The sequence below is a fragment of the Arvicanthis niloticus genome, chromosome 7 (genome assembly GCF_011762505.2).
Source record: "Arvicanthis niloticus isolate mArvNil1 chromosome 7, mArvNil1.pat.X, whole genome shotgun sequence".
NCBI lineage: Eukaryota > Metazoa > Chordata > Mammalia > Rodentia > Muridae > Arvicanthis > Arvicanthis niloticus.
Window position 1 is genome coordinate 2,235,704 of NC_047664.1, and position 17,250 is coordinate 2,252,953.

General features: G+C 40.0%; 1 protein-coding gene across 1 annotated transcript; it reads right to left on the minus strand.

Annotated features, from left to right (window-relative positions):
* Positions 1 to 4,628: 4,628 nt before the first annotated feature.
* Dr1 (down-regulator of transcription 1) lies at positions 4,629 to 15,429 on the minus strand. The gene is made up of 3 exons (XM_034508939.2): positions 14,516 to 15,429; positions 9,407 to 9,570; positions 4,629 to 6,652 (listed from the first exon to the last, which is right to left on the minus strand). Exons 1-3 carry the CDS (start codon positions 14,733 to 14,735, stop codon positions 6,506 to 6,508), a joined length of 531 nt encoding a protein of 176 aa, XP_034364830.1. The 5' UTR covers positions 14,736 to 15,429; the 3' UTR covers positions 4,629 to 6,505.
* Positions 15,430 to 17,250: the final 1,821 nt, after the last annotated feature.

A 17,250-nucleotide genomic window follows, 5' to 3' on the forward strand; every position in this document is an offset into this window, starting at 1 on the left:
AAGACAGCCTCCCACCAAAAGAAAGAAAGAAAGAAAGAAAGAAAGAAAGAAAGAAAGAAAGAAGTTGTCAGTTCTAAATGTTAATTCTGAACCTGAAAAACCCTGTTCTAGGGTTTTACTACTTTTTGATTTATAACAAAAACAATTATAAGACCTCACTGCTACAGAGTATTTGATCACACTGTGAACCCTGAGGCTGTGTTATTTATGGAAAAACCTGTTTCTAGCTCTGCTGTGGCTCAGCCCTTAGTACACACTTTTAATCTCTCTGGTTGTAATGCAGACATGCCCTTAGTACACACCTTTAATCCAAAACAATAAAAGTAAAGTTAGTTTGTAGAAGGAAGCAGTCCTGTTTGAAAACGATGTCTAATTGAGTGGCAGACAAAGTGATGAATCAGAGAAAGATTTGACAGAGTAGTATACACCCAACTCTACTGAGGGGGAAGGGAAGCTACTTAAGAGAGCAGTGCAGAGAGAGGGGAAAAGGGAGAGGAGGTAGTTTTACCCACAGAGTTTTAAAGACAGCAGAGACAGGTTGAAGAAAGAACAAACTAGACACAGGTAAAGACAGAATAAGCGGGAAAATGAGGAGCCAGAAGATGAGAACAGATCGCCAAACTTAGTAATTGCTAAGTAGAGCAGGAGACGGAGGGAACGAGGGAGGTGGAGGAGGAGGAGGAAGAGAAGGAAGTGGAGAGGGAGAAAGGGGACAGATTGATTCACAGTGGAGAGTTAGCATGGAGAGGCATTTTAAGCCAAAACTGCTGAAGTTGAACCAGTCAGCCAGAGCACAGAAAGAACTAGAAAAGTTGGGCTTTTTCAGCAATAAGTCTCTGAGACTGAAAACAGTCTAGGCCTGGATTAGATTGTATGGAGGCTAGATGCTTCCAGGACAAGGCCTAGGTTAGCAGACAGAGGCAGTAGACCTCCAAGAAAACAACTGCTACAAGAGAAGAATAATTTACACCTCATTTTATTGCTATGCCAATAAGAACAAATGCCTTAAATAATTTTAACATTTTTACTATGTGTATGTATGTTATATAATGTATGTTATATACCTGTGGAAGTCAGAGGACACCTGAGAGACGTTAGTTCTCTCCCTCCACCTTTGCACAGGTTCCAGGGACTGCCTATCACCAGGCATGCACGGTGCCCAAAGAGGTCAGGATATTAGATTCCCTGGAATAGGAGTTAAGGATGGTTGTGAGCCACCATTATGAACGCTGGGAATGAACTGAGGTTCTCTGCAAAAGCAGTCAGTGCTCTTAACTGCTGAGTCATCTCTCCAACTCACACTTTTTTTTTTCTCTTACAGAATGTTAAATAACAAAGACCTACTTTAGAAGTAGAATTCATTTACTATAATTTAAGTGTTTCAAAATCAGGCTGCTAAACCATTACAGGGTAATTCATTATTAAAGTCTTCATTAAAAGGTACCTAATTATAAGCAGTCTGGATACTATCTGACAATACATACTAATCTGAAATATATACAAGTTGTGACTCAGCATTTCCATTCATACACACACACACACACACACACACACACATTCAACAGAAGTGTATGCATAAGTCACGAAAAGACAAGAATGTTGTCCATAGCACTGCTTCTAAGTCCAGAACTAGAAATTCTCAAATGCCCATCAACAGTAAAATCAGTAACAAATTCTCAAAGTATTTAAAATACAGATGGAATACTATATAGCAGTAAGAATGAAACAACTACATAGGGCAACATGGGTGAATTTTAACTTTGAGAGGTTGAACAATGAGAGGTTCTAATCTGTAGACCCTGTGAATATCACTTTATTTGGGAAAAGACTTTGCATATGTAATTAAGGATCTTGTGACTAGAGAATCATCTTGGAATATAAAGAGGTAGAGAAAGACCTGACTATAAAAGAACGTGGCGTGGAGACAAAAACAGGCTTTGGATGTGGAGGAAGAGGCCATTAGTAAAGCATAAAGAAGTCAGAAGTTAAAAGACTCCCATTACCTACCTGTAGAAGGAACCAGCTCTGCTGATAACTTGATTTTGAACTAATGAAACTGATCGAGACTTCAGATCAAAACAACTGTAGGAGAATAAATCTCTTTTTTAATGTCATTAAGTACTTGCTATAGATAAAAGGCAACATTCGCGAACATGAAAAGTATAAAGGGCAGATGACCTATGTCTGCATTCACCTAAAATTTTTTTTTTCAAGGCAAGAATAATTTATTGTTGAGAGGCTGTTAAAACAGGGGTAGAACCGAGGCAGGGTGGTGCACGCCTTAATCACAGCAGTAGTAAGGCAGTCCTCCTGTACATTCAAGTCCACCCTGAGCTATATGTGAGACCATGTCTAAATAGAAAAAAAAAAAAAAGTTCTGAGGCCAGAGAGATGGCTCCTCAACTAAATGCACTGGCTGTTCTTTCAGGAGACCTAGGGTTGGTTCCCAGCATCCACATGGTGGCTCAGAACCTGCTGGAATTCAGTTCTAAGAATCCAACTCTCTTCCTGGACAACCAATACACATGCAGAGACATACCCATACAGACACATTAAAAAAGAAAAAAAGACAGGAGCAAGGACTTCTAATTTTCTGACAATGTCCTGTGTTTTTATCTGAGGGCTATGTTTAGTTTGTGAAACTTTAATTTGTGCCCCCCCCTTTTTTTTTTTTTTTCGGTTTTTTAAGACAGGGTTTCTCTGTATAGCCCTGGCTATCCTGGAACTCACTCTGTAGACCAGGCTGGCCTCTGAAGGACACCGCGGGAATTGGAAGCGGCCATCCTCACTCCTGCGCTGGAGAACCAGTCAACTGACGGAGCTGGCTGAATTTGGAAGTGAAACAAAGGTGATTGCATAGTAACGAAAATGGGGCAAGAAATATGAGTAAAAACAGATGAAAAAGGCTTTAACGACTCAAGGAATAAATAGAAGGCTGCTCTAGGCAGAGAGCTAAGCAGAATGATAATGTTAATTGATTTAACTTTTAAAATGGGTGTGATTCTGAGTTATATAGTTATATTTTTCTGGATAAAAACTCAATGTAAAGGTTTTTCTGGTTACTAGCTTAAGAAAAGGCTGATTTGGAAAAAAGGGTTTTTCTATGAGTTTTCTGAAGAGGTCATTAAGGTAGTAGTTATGTCTTCCAGAATTATATGGATCAGACATGACAGAGGTAGGCCTCCAGAACACTAGATCCCAGAGAATCAAAACAATTATCTTGACACCAAAATTTGTTTTGAGATTTGTGTATTACAGAATACACAGCCTTGGTGAATAAATCTTCTTATCACCTGCATGTTCACTGATGCCCTGGACTTTCAGCTGAATGCAGTTAAGAGCGACCTCAGAGGCTTATCAATTTACCCTTCCCCTCATCCCTCTTCTAATATCTCAATGCCCATGTTCAGCTTGAAGAAGTTAATGAAGAGTCGGCGCCCCAATTCCCTGGACTTGGGGACTGAGGTAGTTAATATTAGGCTGTCTTTATCTGTATAATTGTTACTAAGCTGATGCAAATTCAAAGATTTCATTGGTATAATTTCTTCTATTGAAAATTTGTGGGTACAAGGCTTAGACCTTTTACTTCTCCAACAGGGGAAGTTGTGTGTTGCCTTAAAGAGTGTTGCTTTTATATCAACAGTTTAGATATTAAGTCTCTTGTCTCTCGGGTTCATGCTGTTCAACAAACTGATGGCTTTTGTCTAGATCAACTTTGCAGCCATCTGGAACCATATACCCTGATGAAAGACTTGGTTTTCAAAAGCCTATAACAGCTGAGCACACTCTGATAAATATATTGTTTATCCCACATAGCTTGTTTTGCTGTTTAGTGACCCCAGCTGCATGGTGCACGTGGTAAAGTGTTTTCACCTGTGTTCTTCTACTTGTGTTTATAAATACCCCAGATTTCCTTTCAATAAGAGAGACGGGACGAGAATTAAGACCTGACCATACACTCTGTCTTGTCTCCATTCTTCGAGTCACTTGCCCCTCCAGCCCCACTCTCTCTCTTGACCAGAGCACGTAGCCCCAAAGCGTTGAGGCAGAGTGCGGGCCTCAACAGGCCTTGAACTCAGAAATCCGCCTGCCTCTGCCTCCCAAGTGCTGGGATTAAAGGCGTGCACCAGCACTGCCCGGCCCTGTGCCCTCTTTTATATATATGGTGTGCATAGTTTTAAAAATAGTTCCCCTTTTGGCAAGAGATTGCTACTATGAGGCTACTTGGGCTTGCTGAGGAAGCAAGATCCTGTCTTTAGAAAAGGGGAGGGGGTTTTAGTATGTCAATCTTCTAATCTGCTGGAAAAAAATATCTATTTGAGATGGGAAAATATTTACTAAATACTTTTATCTCTCAAAAACTAGGGGTTTTGTTTCTCGAAGACTAAAGCATTCTGATGACTACTGCAACAAATAACTGTGACTCTTAAATGCTACTAACAAGATTCTGCTTAGCGAGCTCTGTCGTTCCCGGCTCTGGACATTACAAAACTGTTCTCTGAAACAGCAGTGCACTAATGAGTTGGGGTACTGCATACTAAACAACCAATGCCTTTTGGGTTTACCATTCTCCAAAGTAGTGAAAATGGAAACAGAAATTGCCTGATAATCATTAAATATAAAAACAATTTATAAAACACATCAGAATTTTATTGCTTGAAGAATACAGCATATGAAATCACAAGAACATCAAAATTAAAAGTCACTAGGCTTCAAACATATAATACACCATCAGATGCAGTAAAATATTAATTAACCTGAAGTCTGCATCAGAAAGAAAAAGGTATGGAAAATTACCTAAATTGCTTACTTGAGAAACATATACTTAAAACAAAATAAAAGAATGTTACAGTACAAATTAGAAAAGCCACAAGTGACTAACTTATTTCTGTAGACTAAACTACCTACCTTTGGTACTTAACCTTTTTGAAAAAAACAATTCCTTCTATTTTTTCCAAACATGTCATGGGCATATCCATGAAATACCTTGAAATAATTTCAACATACAACATTCAGCAAAACTACTGCCCTTTTTGTAATATGGGGAGGGAAGAATATCTGATAAATGCATAACAATATGCATATAAATTTCCCTTCTAAAACTGAAAAATATGAATATTAAGAAATCTAATACTTATAAACATTTCTTAGCTCTTGAAATTGAAATCCTAGCAGCTAGACTCTCTTCTGGGGCTTGGTGAATACACAAGTTTAAATGGCTTGGCAACTGACATAGGAACTTAATGACTTAAGATAACATAATATAATCTTAGGTGGCATTTTTCTGTTTCCAAAATATAAGTAATATGCCATTTCACCAAATACACTGGATCCCTCTCACAAACACCACCACACTTTATGCACTGAACCCAAATTAAAGCTGCTCCCTTTTAACAAGCAAGTTAACACTTCATATAGGGCTGGTCAGTTATGACACTTTCTGAGCAAACACAAAACTTTTAAAGCTATCACTAAATTATGATGAGGGGACAATGATGTCATGTCAAAAGTGAGCATTAGATTCTTTAGGCCACCTAGTCAAGAAAACGTAAATGCTACACTAAAACCAAACACTAGGTAACTACATGGTAAATAAGAACTTAAAGCCCCTTTTCATAGCAAACATGTTCATTAGCTTTCGTTTACTTCCCCTGCAAAGGCTTGACGAAACAGGAACCGCAGTTAAACCAACAGAGCCCAAGTGACTGCCTCGCAAGTCCTACCTATGTACTCAAACAATGGACTAAGCAACCAAAACCATGAACAATTAGGGAACTGGAGTGAAACAGTAAGAACTGTGACAATCTTCAAGATTAGCCAGTCTCTGAAATGGCATAGTGTAGTTCAAGATAAATTATACTATAGTAAAACCAGTCTTCAATGCTACACAAAACAGTAACAAAATCAAAAACATAACTCACCAAATTTATACAACTACTACTGAATACATTTCCTTCCTAGAAATTGAATGTCTTATTGAAATTTCCTCAAAGCAAGTTTATTTATCTGAGCATATATAATTGTTGCCTGTATATATACTCACTTTAAAAGACAAAAAAATTTAGATACTATATAGAACTAAACTTTTTCAACAACCTAATTCAATGTATTCTGCATCACACCATGCCCCATCTCAATAAAAATTTTCAATTTTAGTTCAGTTAAAGGGGCAGAGAAAATACAAATACAGATTAAGAGATCTCTATAAATTTCACTGTATTTTTATAAACCTGAAGTTTTCTGTAACACTGTTTATTGACCAAATAAAGGGTTCACACTGGTCTAAGATACCAGAAACACCATTACAAATTCAAAGTTGATATTATACTTAAATTTTCAATAGTTCAAAGAGACAGTTTTACATGTATAGCACAGTAGTTGAAACCTGACAGCAGACGTCTCTAGAATACCAAATGGTAAGTCCACCAAGATGCATACTAGATTACAGATAAGCACTTCTTTCACTGTTTTCTTATAGCGGAAACAGAAGCCCAGATGGTGAATTTCAGATATCATCATCATCTTCTTCATCTTGTGAAGATCCTGCCTGATTGGATGCGCTGGCTGAGGCTGCAGCAAGCTGGGCTTGTTGAGCTGCTTGCTGCATTTGAAGCCATTCCTGTTGGGCCAATTCTGCTTGTTGCTGTCTAGCCTAAGAATTAAAAACATAAAAGCAAGTGTATACATTCTAGTTAAATATAAATTAAATCGACTAACAGACTTAAACATTAAATGTAGATCTTTTCCAAGTACTATGTAATTATGAAATATCTAGAAAACAATAACTTGAATATTTTTAGTTCAACTGAAGAAATTGAAAGGTTATTTGAGACAGGCAGTGGTGGCGCACGCCTTTAATCCCAGCACTTGGGAGGCAGAGGCAGGTGGATTTCTTGAGTTCGAGGCCAGCCTGGTCTACAGTGTGAGTTCCAGGACAGCCAGGGCTACACAGAGAAACCCTGTCTCGGAAAAAAAAAAAAAAAAAAAAAAAAAAAAAAAAAAAAAAAAAAAAAAAAAAAAAGAAGAGAAAAGAAAAAAGAAAAAAGAAAAGAAAGAAGAAAAGAAAGGAAGGTTATTTGAGAGGCTGGAGAGTTTGGCTCAGCAGTTAAGAGTACTGGGTTCTCTTACAGAAGTTGATTTCTAGCACCCACATGGGTGATCACAACTTTCTGTTATTTTCATTTCCAAGGGATCCAACACCCTCTTCTGGCATCTGCAAGTAATGTACACATGTGGTATATAAACTTGAATGCAAGCAATACCCACACACATGAAATAAAAATAAATATTTTATTTAAAAAAAGGTTGACAGAGTTGGGTGATGATGATACATGCCTTTAGTCCCAGTACCTGGGAGACAGAAGCAGACAGATCTGAGTTCAAGACCAGCCTAGTAAACAGATTAAGTTGGCAGCCACAGCCACAAGGAAACCTTTGTCCCAAACAAACAAACAAACAAACAAAGTCTGATTAGGAAAGAGAACAGCATTAGTCTCTCTTTGGCTCTTTTTCCTGTCTTACTTATCTCCTGTTCCTTCAATTATAATTTTCACATAAACATAATTTCGGTTGCTTAAAAGGTCTCGAGTAGAGTTAGGACAAAATACTGTAGAGAATATAACAGTTACTCTGATATTTTCTTCTGAGTTCTTATTATAATTTTCTATCCTTATGCTTCAAAAGAAACCTAGAACATAAAATGCTTCTGAAATGTATACCATACTTTTACATTTTCATTGTCTTTATTCTTTTTATCCAATATGCCTAAAATCTCCTAGATTTCACTTACTGTTTAAATTGTACACTTATTTCAAATAAAACTAAAATATTGTTTTCTCTTTCCTGCACACATAGGGTGTAACCAGGCAAGAGAGTTAACATCAGTTCTGGGAAACAACTGAAACAAGTAAAAAGACATTAACCAGGTAACAGGGAACTAAAAAAGCAAAAGAACACTAAGACACCAGGGAGATGCCATATATAAGCAGCAGTCACAAATCTAACCTGGAAACAGAACAAGAGGCCTGAGCATTTAAAACTTATGCTTGAAGGACTTGGTGGAACTGAACTCAGACTCACAAGAGCAGGTGTATTCACTGAAGTATGAAAGCATGGAAAACCCACCTGTGGGGACTAACACCCAAGAGGGTACAGGTTTAGGCTGGTTCTGGAACCAAAAAAAAAAAAAAAAAAAAAAAAAAATGCAGATTGGATTTTGTTGCTACTACAGGACAAACTGGTACAGCCAGCACAAAAATGTTTCTGGACACTGGGTGTGATGGCATACACTTATAATCCCAGCACTGGAAGACAGAGGCCGCCTAGGCTGCAAGTGAAATCCTGTCTCGAAAGACCTACTAAATCATTGTTCCTGTACTAGTGAAAGGAACTGGAAGAATAAAGAAAAGAAGCAAGGCCCATTTACTTAAACTAGCCTCTATTGGTAGTATAATCTAAAGAGGAGAGGATTTCAGATAGCAAAGCGGATGTACTTGGAACAGTGCAGTGGTCTCCCCATATGGAGTTTCACTTTTCATGATTTCTGTTACCTGGAATCAACCAAAATATTAAGTGGAAAATTCCAGAGATAGCAAGCAAGCACCTTTACCTGCTGAGCCATCCCTCCAACCCATCTTATAGATTCTTATGAGGATTACATGAGCTAATATATACAAACTGCTTGATAATGTGATTAACAAATGGTCAGAACTCAGTCAATACTGGAAAACGTTTTCCTCTTATTTATTATTTTAATTATGTACTGCATTTGTGTGTTTGTAGAATGTGTGTGCAGTGAGCACTGGCACCCTTAGGGGACAAAGGGTTGGATTTCCTTGAAGCTCCCAACCCGAGTGCTGGGGACCAAACCCAGGTCCTCTAGAAGAGTCACATGCATATTTAACCACAATTCTTTCTACCCCTTGTTAAATGCTACTTGAATCTTATGCCTGATCATGTTTAAGGCTCAAATGCAGTGAGGTTTGGTGGGATGGTCCTTTTATCTTAGTACTTGGAGGGCAAGAAGACTGTAAATTCAAAACCAGCTTGTAGCAACACCTTGCTACACAGAAAATGTTAACCACACTTTCCCCTGTATTCCACTCATAATAAAATCTGCAAGTGTACTTCCATGCTTTTAAATGATCATTCTATCTGGAAAAAAAAAAGAGATAAAATCCAAGAAGTATTTGGAATTACTTTCTTAAAAAAAAAAAAAAAAAAAAAAACCTGAGTCAAACTAGGCAAGTTCTAAATATCTGACTTTGTAATGAGCTGCAGAAAGAACCCTTTGGGTAGGTGTGTTGACTTATGAAATGATAAAAAAAAAAACAAAAACAAAAACAAAAAAAACCCCACTGATTTTGAAAATTTTTCTAATGAAAATAATTCAAAATATGTTACTTACTTTTGCAAATAATTCCTGTTGCTGTCTCAATAATTCTTCTTCAGGAATGCCAAGGTTTTCCAAACGAGAACTGGCCTTTCTTCTTTTTAATGCTACTGTCTTGCATTCTTGTAAGACTTCTTTTACTTCACTGATGTAAGAGCCAAAGCCCAAACTTTCTAGTGCTACCGAAATCAAAGAATGAAAAGGTAAAGAAAAAATAGCTTTCTCTCACATAAGGAACATTTATTTTTTGGGTTAGTATCCCTTTGGGAGATAGACTGTTGTTTTCTAATGTTACTTATTTCAGCTACTTTGCAATTGTCTGGGTGGCTAAGACAAAATATTTTTATCAACCATTATTCTTGGGGCTTGAGAGATGGCTCAGCGGTTAAGAGCACTGACTATTCTTCCAAAGGTCTTGAGTTCAATTCCCAGCAACCACAAGGTGGCTTACAACCATCTATAATGGGATCTGATGCCCTCTTCTGGTGTGTCTCAAGACAGCTACATACAGTGTAGTCATATAAATAAAATAAATAAATGCTTTAAAAAAAAAAAAAAACTCAAAACCATTATTCTTTAAGTTTTATTTTTATTTGTGTGTGTGCTTGAATTGGGGGCGGGGAGAGGGAGAGATGGGTACATGTGAGTGTAGTCCCCTCAGAGGCTAGATGGGGGCACAGGATCCCCAGGAGCTGGAGTTAAAAGCAGTTGTGTAGCATCTAATGGGTATGTGAGAACCCAAATACTTCTACAAGAGCTGCATCATGCTCTTAACATCTGAGCAAATTGGTTGTACTGCAAAAGCCTACTTCAAGGCACAGGCCTTCATTTTTCCCTAATTTTTAAAATTTATGTTTCTTACAAGAGTAACACGTGGTTTGAATAAGAAAAATGTCTTTCACTGGGCGGTGGTGGCGCACGCCTTTAATCCCAGCACTTGGGAGGCAGAGGCAGGTGGACTTCTGAGTTGGAAGCCAGCCTGGTCTACAGAGTGAGTTCCAGGACAGTCAAAGCTATACAGAGAAACCCTGTCTCCAAAAAAAAAAAAAAAAGTCTTTCATATACCACTCAAAGTAAGTCAAGCATCATTAAGTCTGTTACTTTCTTAAATACAAAAAAGGCAAATAACTGGAATTTACTTTTTAATGACATAGTTTGTTCCAATTCTTAAAAAGTAGGCCAGTTGTGGACACCAGTAGGATTTGCTGAAGGACACAGAGGCAGGAGGATCACAAGTTAGAGGCCAGCCTGGGCTATACACATTTTAGCCAGGCAGTAATGGCCCACACCTTTAATCCCAGCACTTGGGAGGCAGAGGCAGGCGGATTTCTGAGTTCGAGGCCAGCTTGGTCTACAGAGTGAGTTCCAGGACAGCCAGGGCTACACAGAGAAACCCTGTCTCGAAAAACAAAAACTGTAGGCAGGGAACATGTATTTGAAAGGCGTTATAGAAAGGCAGGATGAAAGACGAGTTAAGATTTTCCTTCCTCCATTACACCCAGAGTGTAGTAATCAGTATACACTTGTCCCAATCAAGGAGACGTTTGAGCATTTCAGACTTAAAAAGGAAAAAAATATTGTACAGCCCCATTTAAATCACACAAATCAACTTTTTCCAGGGAGTGATGACCTCCCTACAAAAACATGCTTTTGGCAAAAGATCTTCATCCTTCTCCAAAAGACAAGAGGAAATAAAAAGAAAAAGAAAAAAGAAAGAAAAAACAAAAAAAGCCTCCTGGTGCAAAGCCCCAATTCTTACTTCATGGATGTGAAGTGCCCAGGATGCTATAAAACCCATACAGTTTTTAGCCGTACATAAACTATTCTCTTGTAGGCTAGCTGCTCCACTGTTCTGTTAGCCTATAGACAGAAAAGTATGGCTGACAAAAGGAAACTACTTCAAGAAGCAGCAGCTCTAAAAGTACCTGAATTAATCTTCGTAAGGACTCATCCTAACAAACACAGTTTGGATTAAAAACAACACAAATTAGCAACCTCTAGTTTCTGTAGTTTCTCATTTGTGGGAGGGAAGAATATGATTATTTTTCACTTAAAATACAGCAAGACGATATAGGTCAGAGTAGATTCTTGCCTCATCGGCTTGGCATGAAGACCCCTGGCAATCATGTCATCCATGGTACAGTACTCCCATAAAACTAGGAAACAGTTAAGGACTGAGAATCATTCATTTCTATATTCTTACCACAATGCCAACTACATCAGAAAGTGTGGGGCTGAAGGAGAAAAACAAAAGCCTCAGACAGTAGTGAAGTGAAGAGATAGAAAGCACTTGCCTAACATGCATGGGGCTCTGGGTTAAATTTCTAATAGCATCTTCAAAAAAAGATCATTTTAAGAAAAACAATAAACAAGTATGGTGGCATATACCTTTAATTCCAGCCCTCAGGGGACAGGGGCAGGGCCAGGGGCAGAGGTAGATAGAGGCAGGCAGATCTCAGAGTTCCAGGACAGCCAGGGCTATACTGTGAAACTCTCTTTCAAGAAATCTTTTTTCTTTGTTTAACTGGGCAGTGGTGGTGGCATTTCCCTTTAATCCCAGCACTTGGGAGGCAGAGATAGGCTGATCTCTGAGTTCAAGGCCAGCTTGGTCTACAAAGTGAATTCCAGAACAGCCAGGACTACACAGAAAAATCCTATCTCAAAAACAAACAAACAAACAAACAAAAAAAAACAAAGACAGGGAAAAAGATTCTCAAAACTTACATAATATGAAATGGCAGTAAAACCTACACTAATTTGAGCAAAAGTATAGATATTCTTACATACTTAATGGCAACATTACAAGAAGAGGGTAAATTTGTGAATGACGACAGGCTAATTCAGTTCCTAACATTAGTGGATTGCCATCATCAAAGGAAAATAGCCTTTCAGTGTAACTTTCTAAGTCAGGCATTAAACTGAAGTTAGCATATTCCAAAGTAAACTGTTTTGTACATGGCTTACGACAGCTGCATTTCAATCATCATGTCAACTGGAACTCTAAATATATCCTAGAAAAGAATGAGCCTTCTCCCAACCAGACAGATTGTGTTATTAGATTTTTGGAACAATCACCACTTCTGTGGTACAAACAAATGTTAGGCAGATCTTACTGGAATCTTCAGTTTTCACTAAAAACTTGATGCCTGACAAAGGTGGTTCTTCTAGTCCTTCATAAAGAGTCAAAGGAAATGTTAGCTATTTGTTAATACCTTCTCAAAGACTTAAAAACTCAAAAAGAAAAACAACTTGGCCTCCATTTTTCTTACCACTCAGCAAACCAAACAAGTAGGGGAAAAAAAAATACTAGTTTTAAGAATCAGGTATGCAGGCTGGAAACACAACTCTGTGGCACCGTGTTTGCCCAGCACATATAAGGCCCTAAGTTCAGCACGTACATACAAAAGAATCAAATAAGCAACAGGGAATAGTGGTTATACGTCCATACTCCAAGTATTCAAGAGACTGCAGGAAGAGGCTCTAAGTGTGAGCCCAGGCTAGGTGACAGAGTAGGATCCCGTTAGCATCTTGCCTTTCCTAACCCTGAAAAAAAATTGCTTCTTTTTTAGCTGTCTACTATGTGCTGAAATGGCAGAGTATATGTGTATGTAAAATGATTATTAATACATACACACACACACACACACACACACACACACACACACACACACACACACACACACACAATCATGGCTCCACTACCTACTTACTGGGATTGACTTCAGCTATGCAGAAGTACTCAGCCTTGAGAGATGCCCATATCACAGCAGGGTGTATTTTAAATCTAAGATCAGCACAGGATAAAGGCTCAAAAATTAGTCAATTGATCTTCTTGTCAATACTGACAGTGGAAAATGGATGTTTCATATGAACATATGCGTTCTCTATTCTACATTAACAGGAAAGTAAAAACTTTATAGATACTTATAAATTTATAAAAAGGCAATGATAGAGAACTACCTGCCTAGTATGATTAAATTTGTTCCTTTTAACTTTAAAAAGTAATGAAGAAATTGTTCCCACAGAAATTTTCAATAGATTACTATAAACCAAAAGTTACTGTCTCAAACTGAATGTAACTTTCTCCTAAGAGTTCATGAAAAGCCATAGGAATTATCTCAAAAGCCCTTTCATCTCCTTTCCCTGCAACCATCAAAACAGTCCCCCAAATCCCTACTGCTAATCCTTTCCAGCATAAGGAACGGTGGAAACCTTTAGATGTCTTTTCTATAAAAGTTTAAATATATATACACATCCAAACGAGAACATCCGGAGGGAAGGACAAGCTGTAGCTCAGCAACAGAGCGGTGACTAGCATGTGTCAGGCCCTAGGTTCAAGCCTCAGGACTGCCATCCCCACCCTGCCTTAGTCACCTTTTACAAATAATTTTCAAAGATCAATCAATAGTTGGAGAGAGTCAAAAAGGAAAAAAAAAATGTGGCACTTGCTTTGGTTACCTGGTGATGAATGTTCCACCATCTTACCGTTTTCTAAAGCAAAAATATACTTCCTTTCTGGAAAGCAATTAACTTTACAACACTGAACACATTCGTGTCGATAAAACTTTTTTTTCTTTTAAACTCAATGCTGGGAATCAGACCTAGGGCCCTCGTCTAGATGGTAGATGATATGCCACTGCCCTCCAATCACAGCCCAAGAGTTTTTTCTAACCCTGTGTTCAAAAAATAAATCTTTTCCTCTACACAGGTGAGGAAGAGGTACTCTCTGTCTGACTGAACTCATGCATGGAAGTTCTAAAATTTAACTTTTCAAGAGAGAACTTTGAGGTTCCTTTCTCAGTTATTATCCAAGTTTAGCCATAGACTGTCAATTTTTGTTGCTTGAAGACCTGATTGGAAGCTGTACCAGTTAGGTGTTAAGGCTGTTTGTTTACCCTAATGTTTGCACTCCTTAATTGCATTAGCTGGATGGAAAACAATGTCCGAAGAATGCTACAGAGGTATTCCTTAAGGTCCAAGCTGTCTGTGTGCCGTTTTGACTTTTCATTAACTGCACTTACTAGTGAAGTGGAATGAAGGCTCTATGACACGAGGTGGTTACTCTACTAGCCGGACTCTTCTCCTGGACCTTCATTTAAACCAAATCCCACACAAACTGCTTACCTTGTATGACATGCTCTGGTGAAATGGTCTTCTTTTCTGACTTGTTACAAATCTCGTTGGCTTCAGAAGATATAAGGTGAATGAATTCAGTGCAGCAGTTCACTACCAGCTCTCGGGCATCGTTGGCTACCCGGACATTCGGGAGAGTCTCTTTGATCATCTTATTTATAGCAGCTCTGGGAATAGTGAGATCATCATCGTTGCCAGACGAGGAAGCCATCGCACCTTCCTGTCTTTCAAGCCCCAACTTTTAAACTCCTCGCCTCTGGTCCCCCCACTGCACGCAGATTTCTCAACAGGCTGTCCCTGGAGAGGGATGACGGGGTCCGGGAGGCTCAGAGTACGGCGCAGAAACCAGGAAGGAGCGGGCTCGAGGGCAGGCAACACCCACTGCGTGAGCGATTTTAGTGTGAATATGAAGGCAAGGCCAGGGGGCTGAGGGCTCCAGGGACACCACTCCCAGGGCTGAAGAACCACCCTGCGCGGCGCCTCAAACGGACTGGCGCTGTCGTCTAACCGAACCTAAACGGAACGGGAGCGCACGCCAGGCCGCGGTACCCGGCGAACACACAGCAGGGTCGGCTCTACAGAGCCGGAGCCCCCGCGGCCGCCGCCAGCAGCAGCGGTTGCAGCCGCCTCGGCCGAACCATCTTTCGGGCACCCGCGCCGCCGCCTCACAACATGTCTGCCGAAGCCGCAGCCGAACGCACGCCGGCTGCCCGGGAACCGAGTGGACGGGGCCGAAAGTTGCGGGAGACGCAGCGGCGGCCGCCGCGGCCGAGCGTCTGGCCGAGAGCAAGCGGTGGGAGCAGAAGCGGGGCTAACGGTGGTCTCACTACGGGCCGGGGAAGGAGGTTTGCCGCAAGCTGATCCCGACACGCTTTGCGCCACCGGAAGTCTCACTCCCCAGGTTCCACCCGCCCTCCTGGACGGATTTCCGTGTGCGCGCTCCGCCCTCGTTCCTTCCCGGGCGGGCGGGCGGCGCGGGGCTGGGCCGCTCGCAGCTTCCGCCTGTCGCTGCCAGCGCATCGCGACCCGGTGTTTCCTCAGTCAGGCCTGAGGGGAGCTCGCTTGCTCTGAGGAAGGTTTTGTGGGCAGAAGGGCCGGCGGAGGCCCACGTGGCAGAGGAGCCCTGGTCTTTACGGAAGAACTCCCCTTTCCTACCTCCATAGCTGTCGGAATTAGGGCGCTGGGTGAAAGGAGCAGAGTGTGGGAAAGCGTCTCCCTGTGTGTGGAAGAAAGGCCCTAATAACTACTTAACAGCGTTCAGATCAGAGCTCCCTGTTCTCATTTATGAGAAAGAAATGAAGCCTTCAAAGAAGTGGCTCTCCTCGGTAGCACAAATGCCTGAGTCAGAAAGTTTGATCCAAAGTAGTAGAAATGTTTGGCATACTTGCTTTTTGGAGGAAAGACAAAAAAAAAAAAAAAAAAAAAAAAAAATTTGATTTATCTCAAGTGAGTCCGATATTTGCTTCTTTCCGGGTGATTATTAATAACTAGTGCCACAGTCGTCACAAATCACATTATTAAAAAAAATAAATAAATAAAGTAAAGCTCAGCCAAGGCGATGGTGGCTCACGTCTTTAATCCCAGCACTCAAGACAAGACACTCAGACAAGTCAAGTTCCAGGACAGGCAGGGCAACACAGAAGAAACCGTCTGCAAACACACACACCCCAAAAACCTTACACACTGCCATGGTAATGAACTTTTGAAAGGGCTAAGCCACTTAAATCCACGTGCACAGTTTAGTTCACAGTTTAGTTCATCGTATTCTTTGTTGATAGATTGGCAGCTGGGCTGCTGGCAAAACTAAGATGTTTTGTTTCTAGGAGACTATCATTGTCAACCATCCCCTCCTACCCACCTTACTAGACATAGCTTCAGCACTGAGCTAGAATACCAGCCTTGAGTAATTTTTTCATTCAACATTTTCTCCCAGATACTTGCTGGGAACTAAATATTCTTCATTATCAGTGCTAGTAAGTTTAAATCTTTGATTATGAAGAGTAAATTTCTTCCTCAAAGTAAGTAAATTTTGGGTCAGATATGTAAAGACTTAGGTAAAGTATTAAAGTCTAGATGGAATGTTAAGGCCTAGGTAACTGTTACCTGGCTTGCCTGCCATTTTGTATACTATATTATAAGGAAACTTTCTCATATGGGAGTCGTGTCTACCGAGTGCTTGTGAGTACTCCCCGAGCCACTGTCTAAATTGTTTATACCCCCAGCCCCCAGCTTCTCTTTCTTTTATTTTATTTTTGTTTTTTGAGACATGGTTTCTTTGTGTAGCCCTGGCTGTCCTGGAATTCACTCTGTAGACCAGGCTGGCCTCAGACTCACAGAGACCTGCCTACCTCTGCCTCCTGAGTGCTGGGATTAAAGGTTTGTGCTACCACAGATGAGCTCAACTCCAGGTTTGAAATACAGTATGTTTAAGTTTATAAGACTTTAAGGATGGAAAAGAAGTATGAAGACATAAAAGGAAAATGTCAGTAAAGACTTTACACATTTAAAGGACTATTGTAAATGAAGTCACATGGGAAAATGGTACAGAGAAAGATGCTAGAAAATCAAACTGGTAGGTGTCAGAAATGGAGGCACCCAGCTGCAATGCCATCACTGGAGAAGGAAAAGAAAAGGGACTGACAGCTCTAAGATAGACTCTGGACAGCATAGTACAGTCACAAACTTTAAGGATATAAACAAAAGAAAAGATGTAATATCACTTTGTC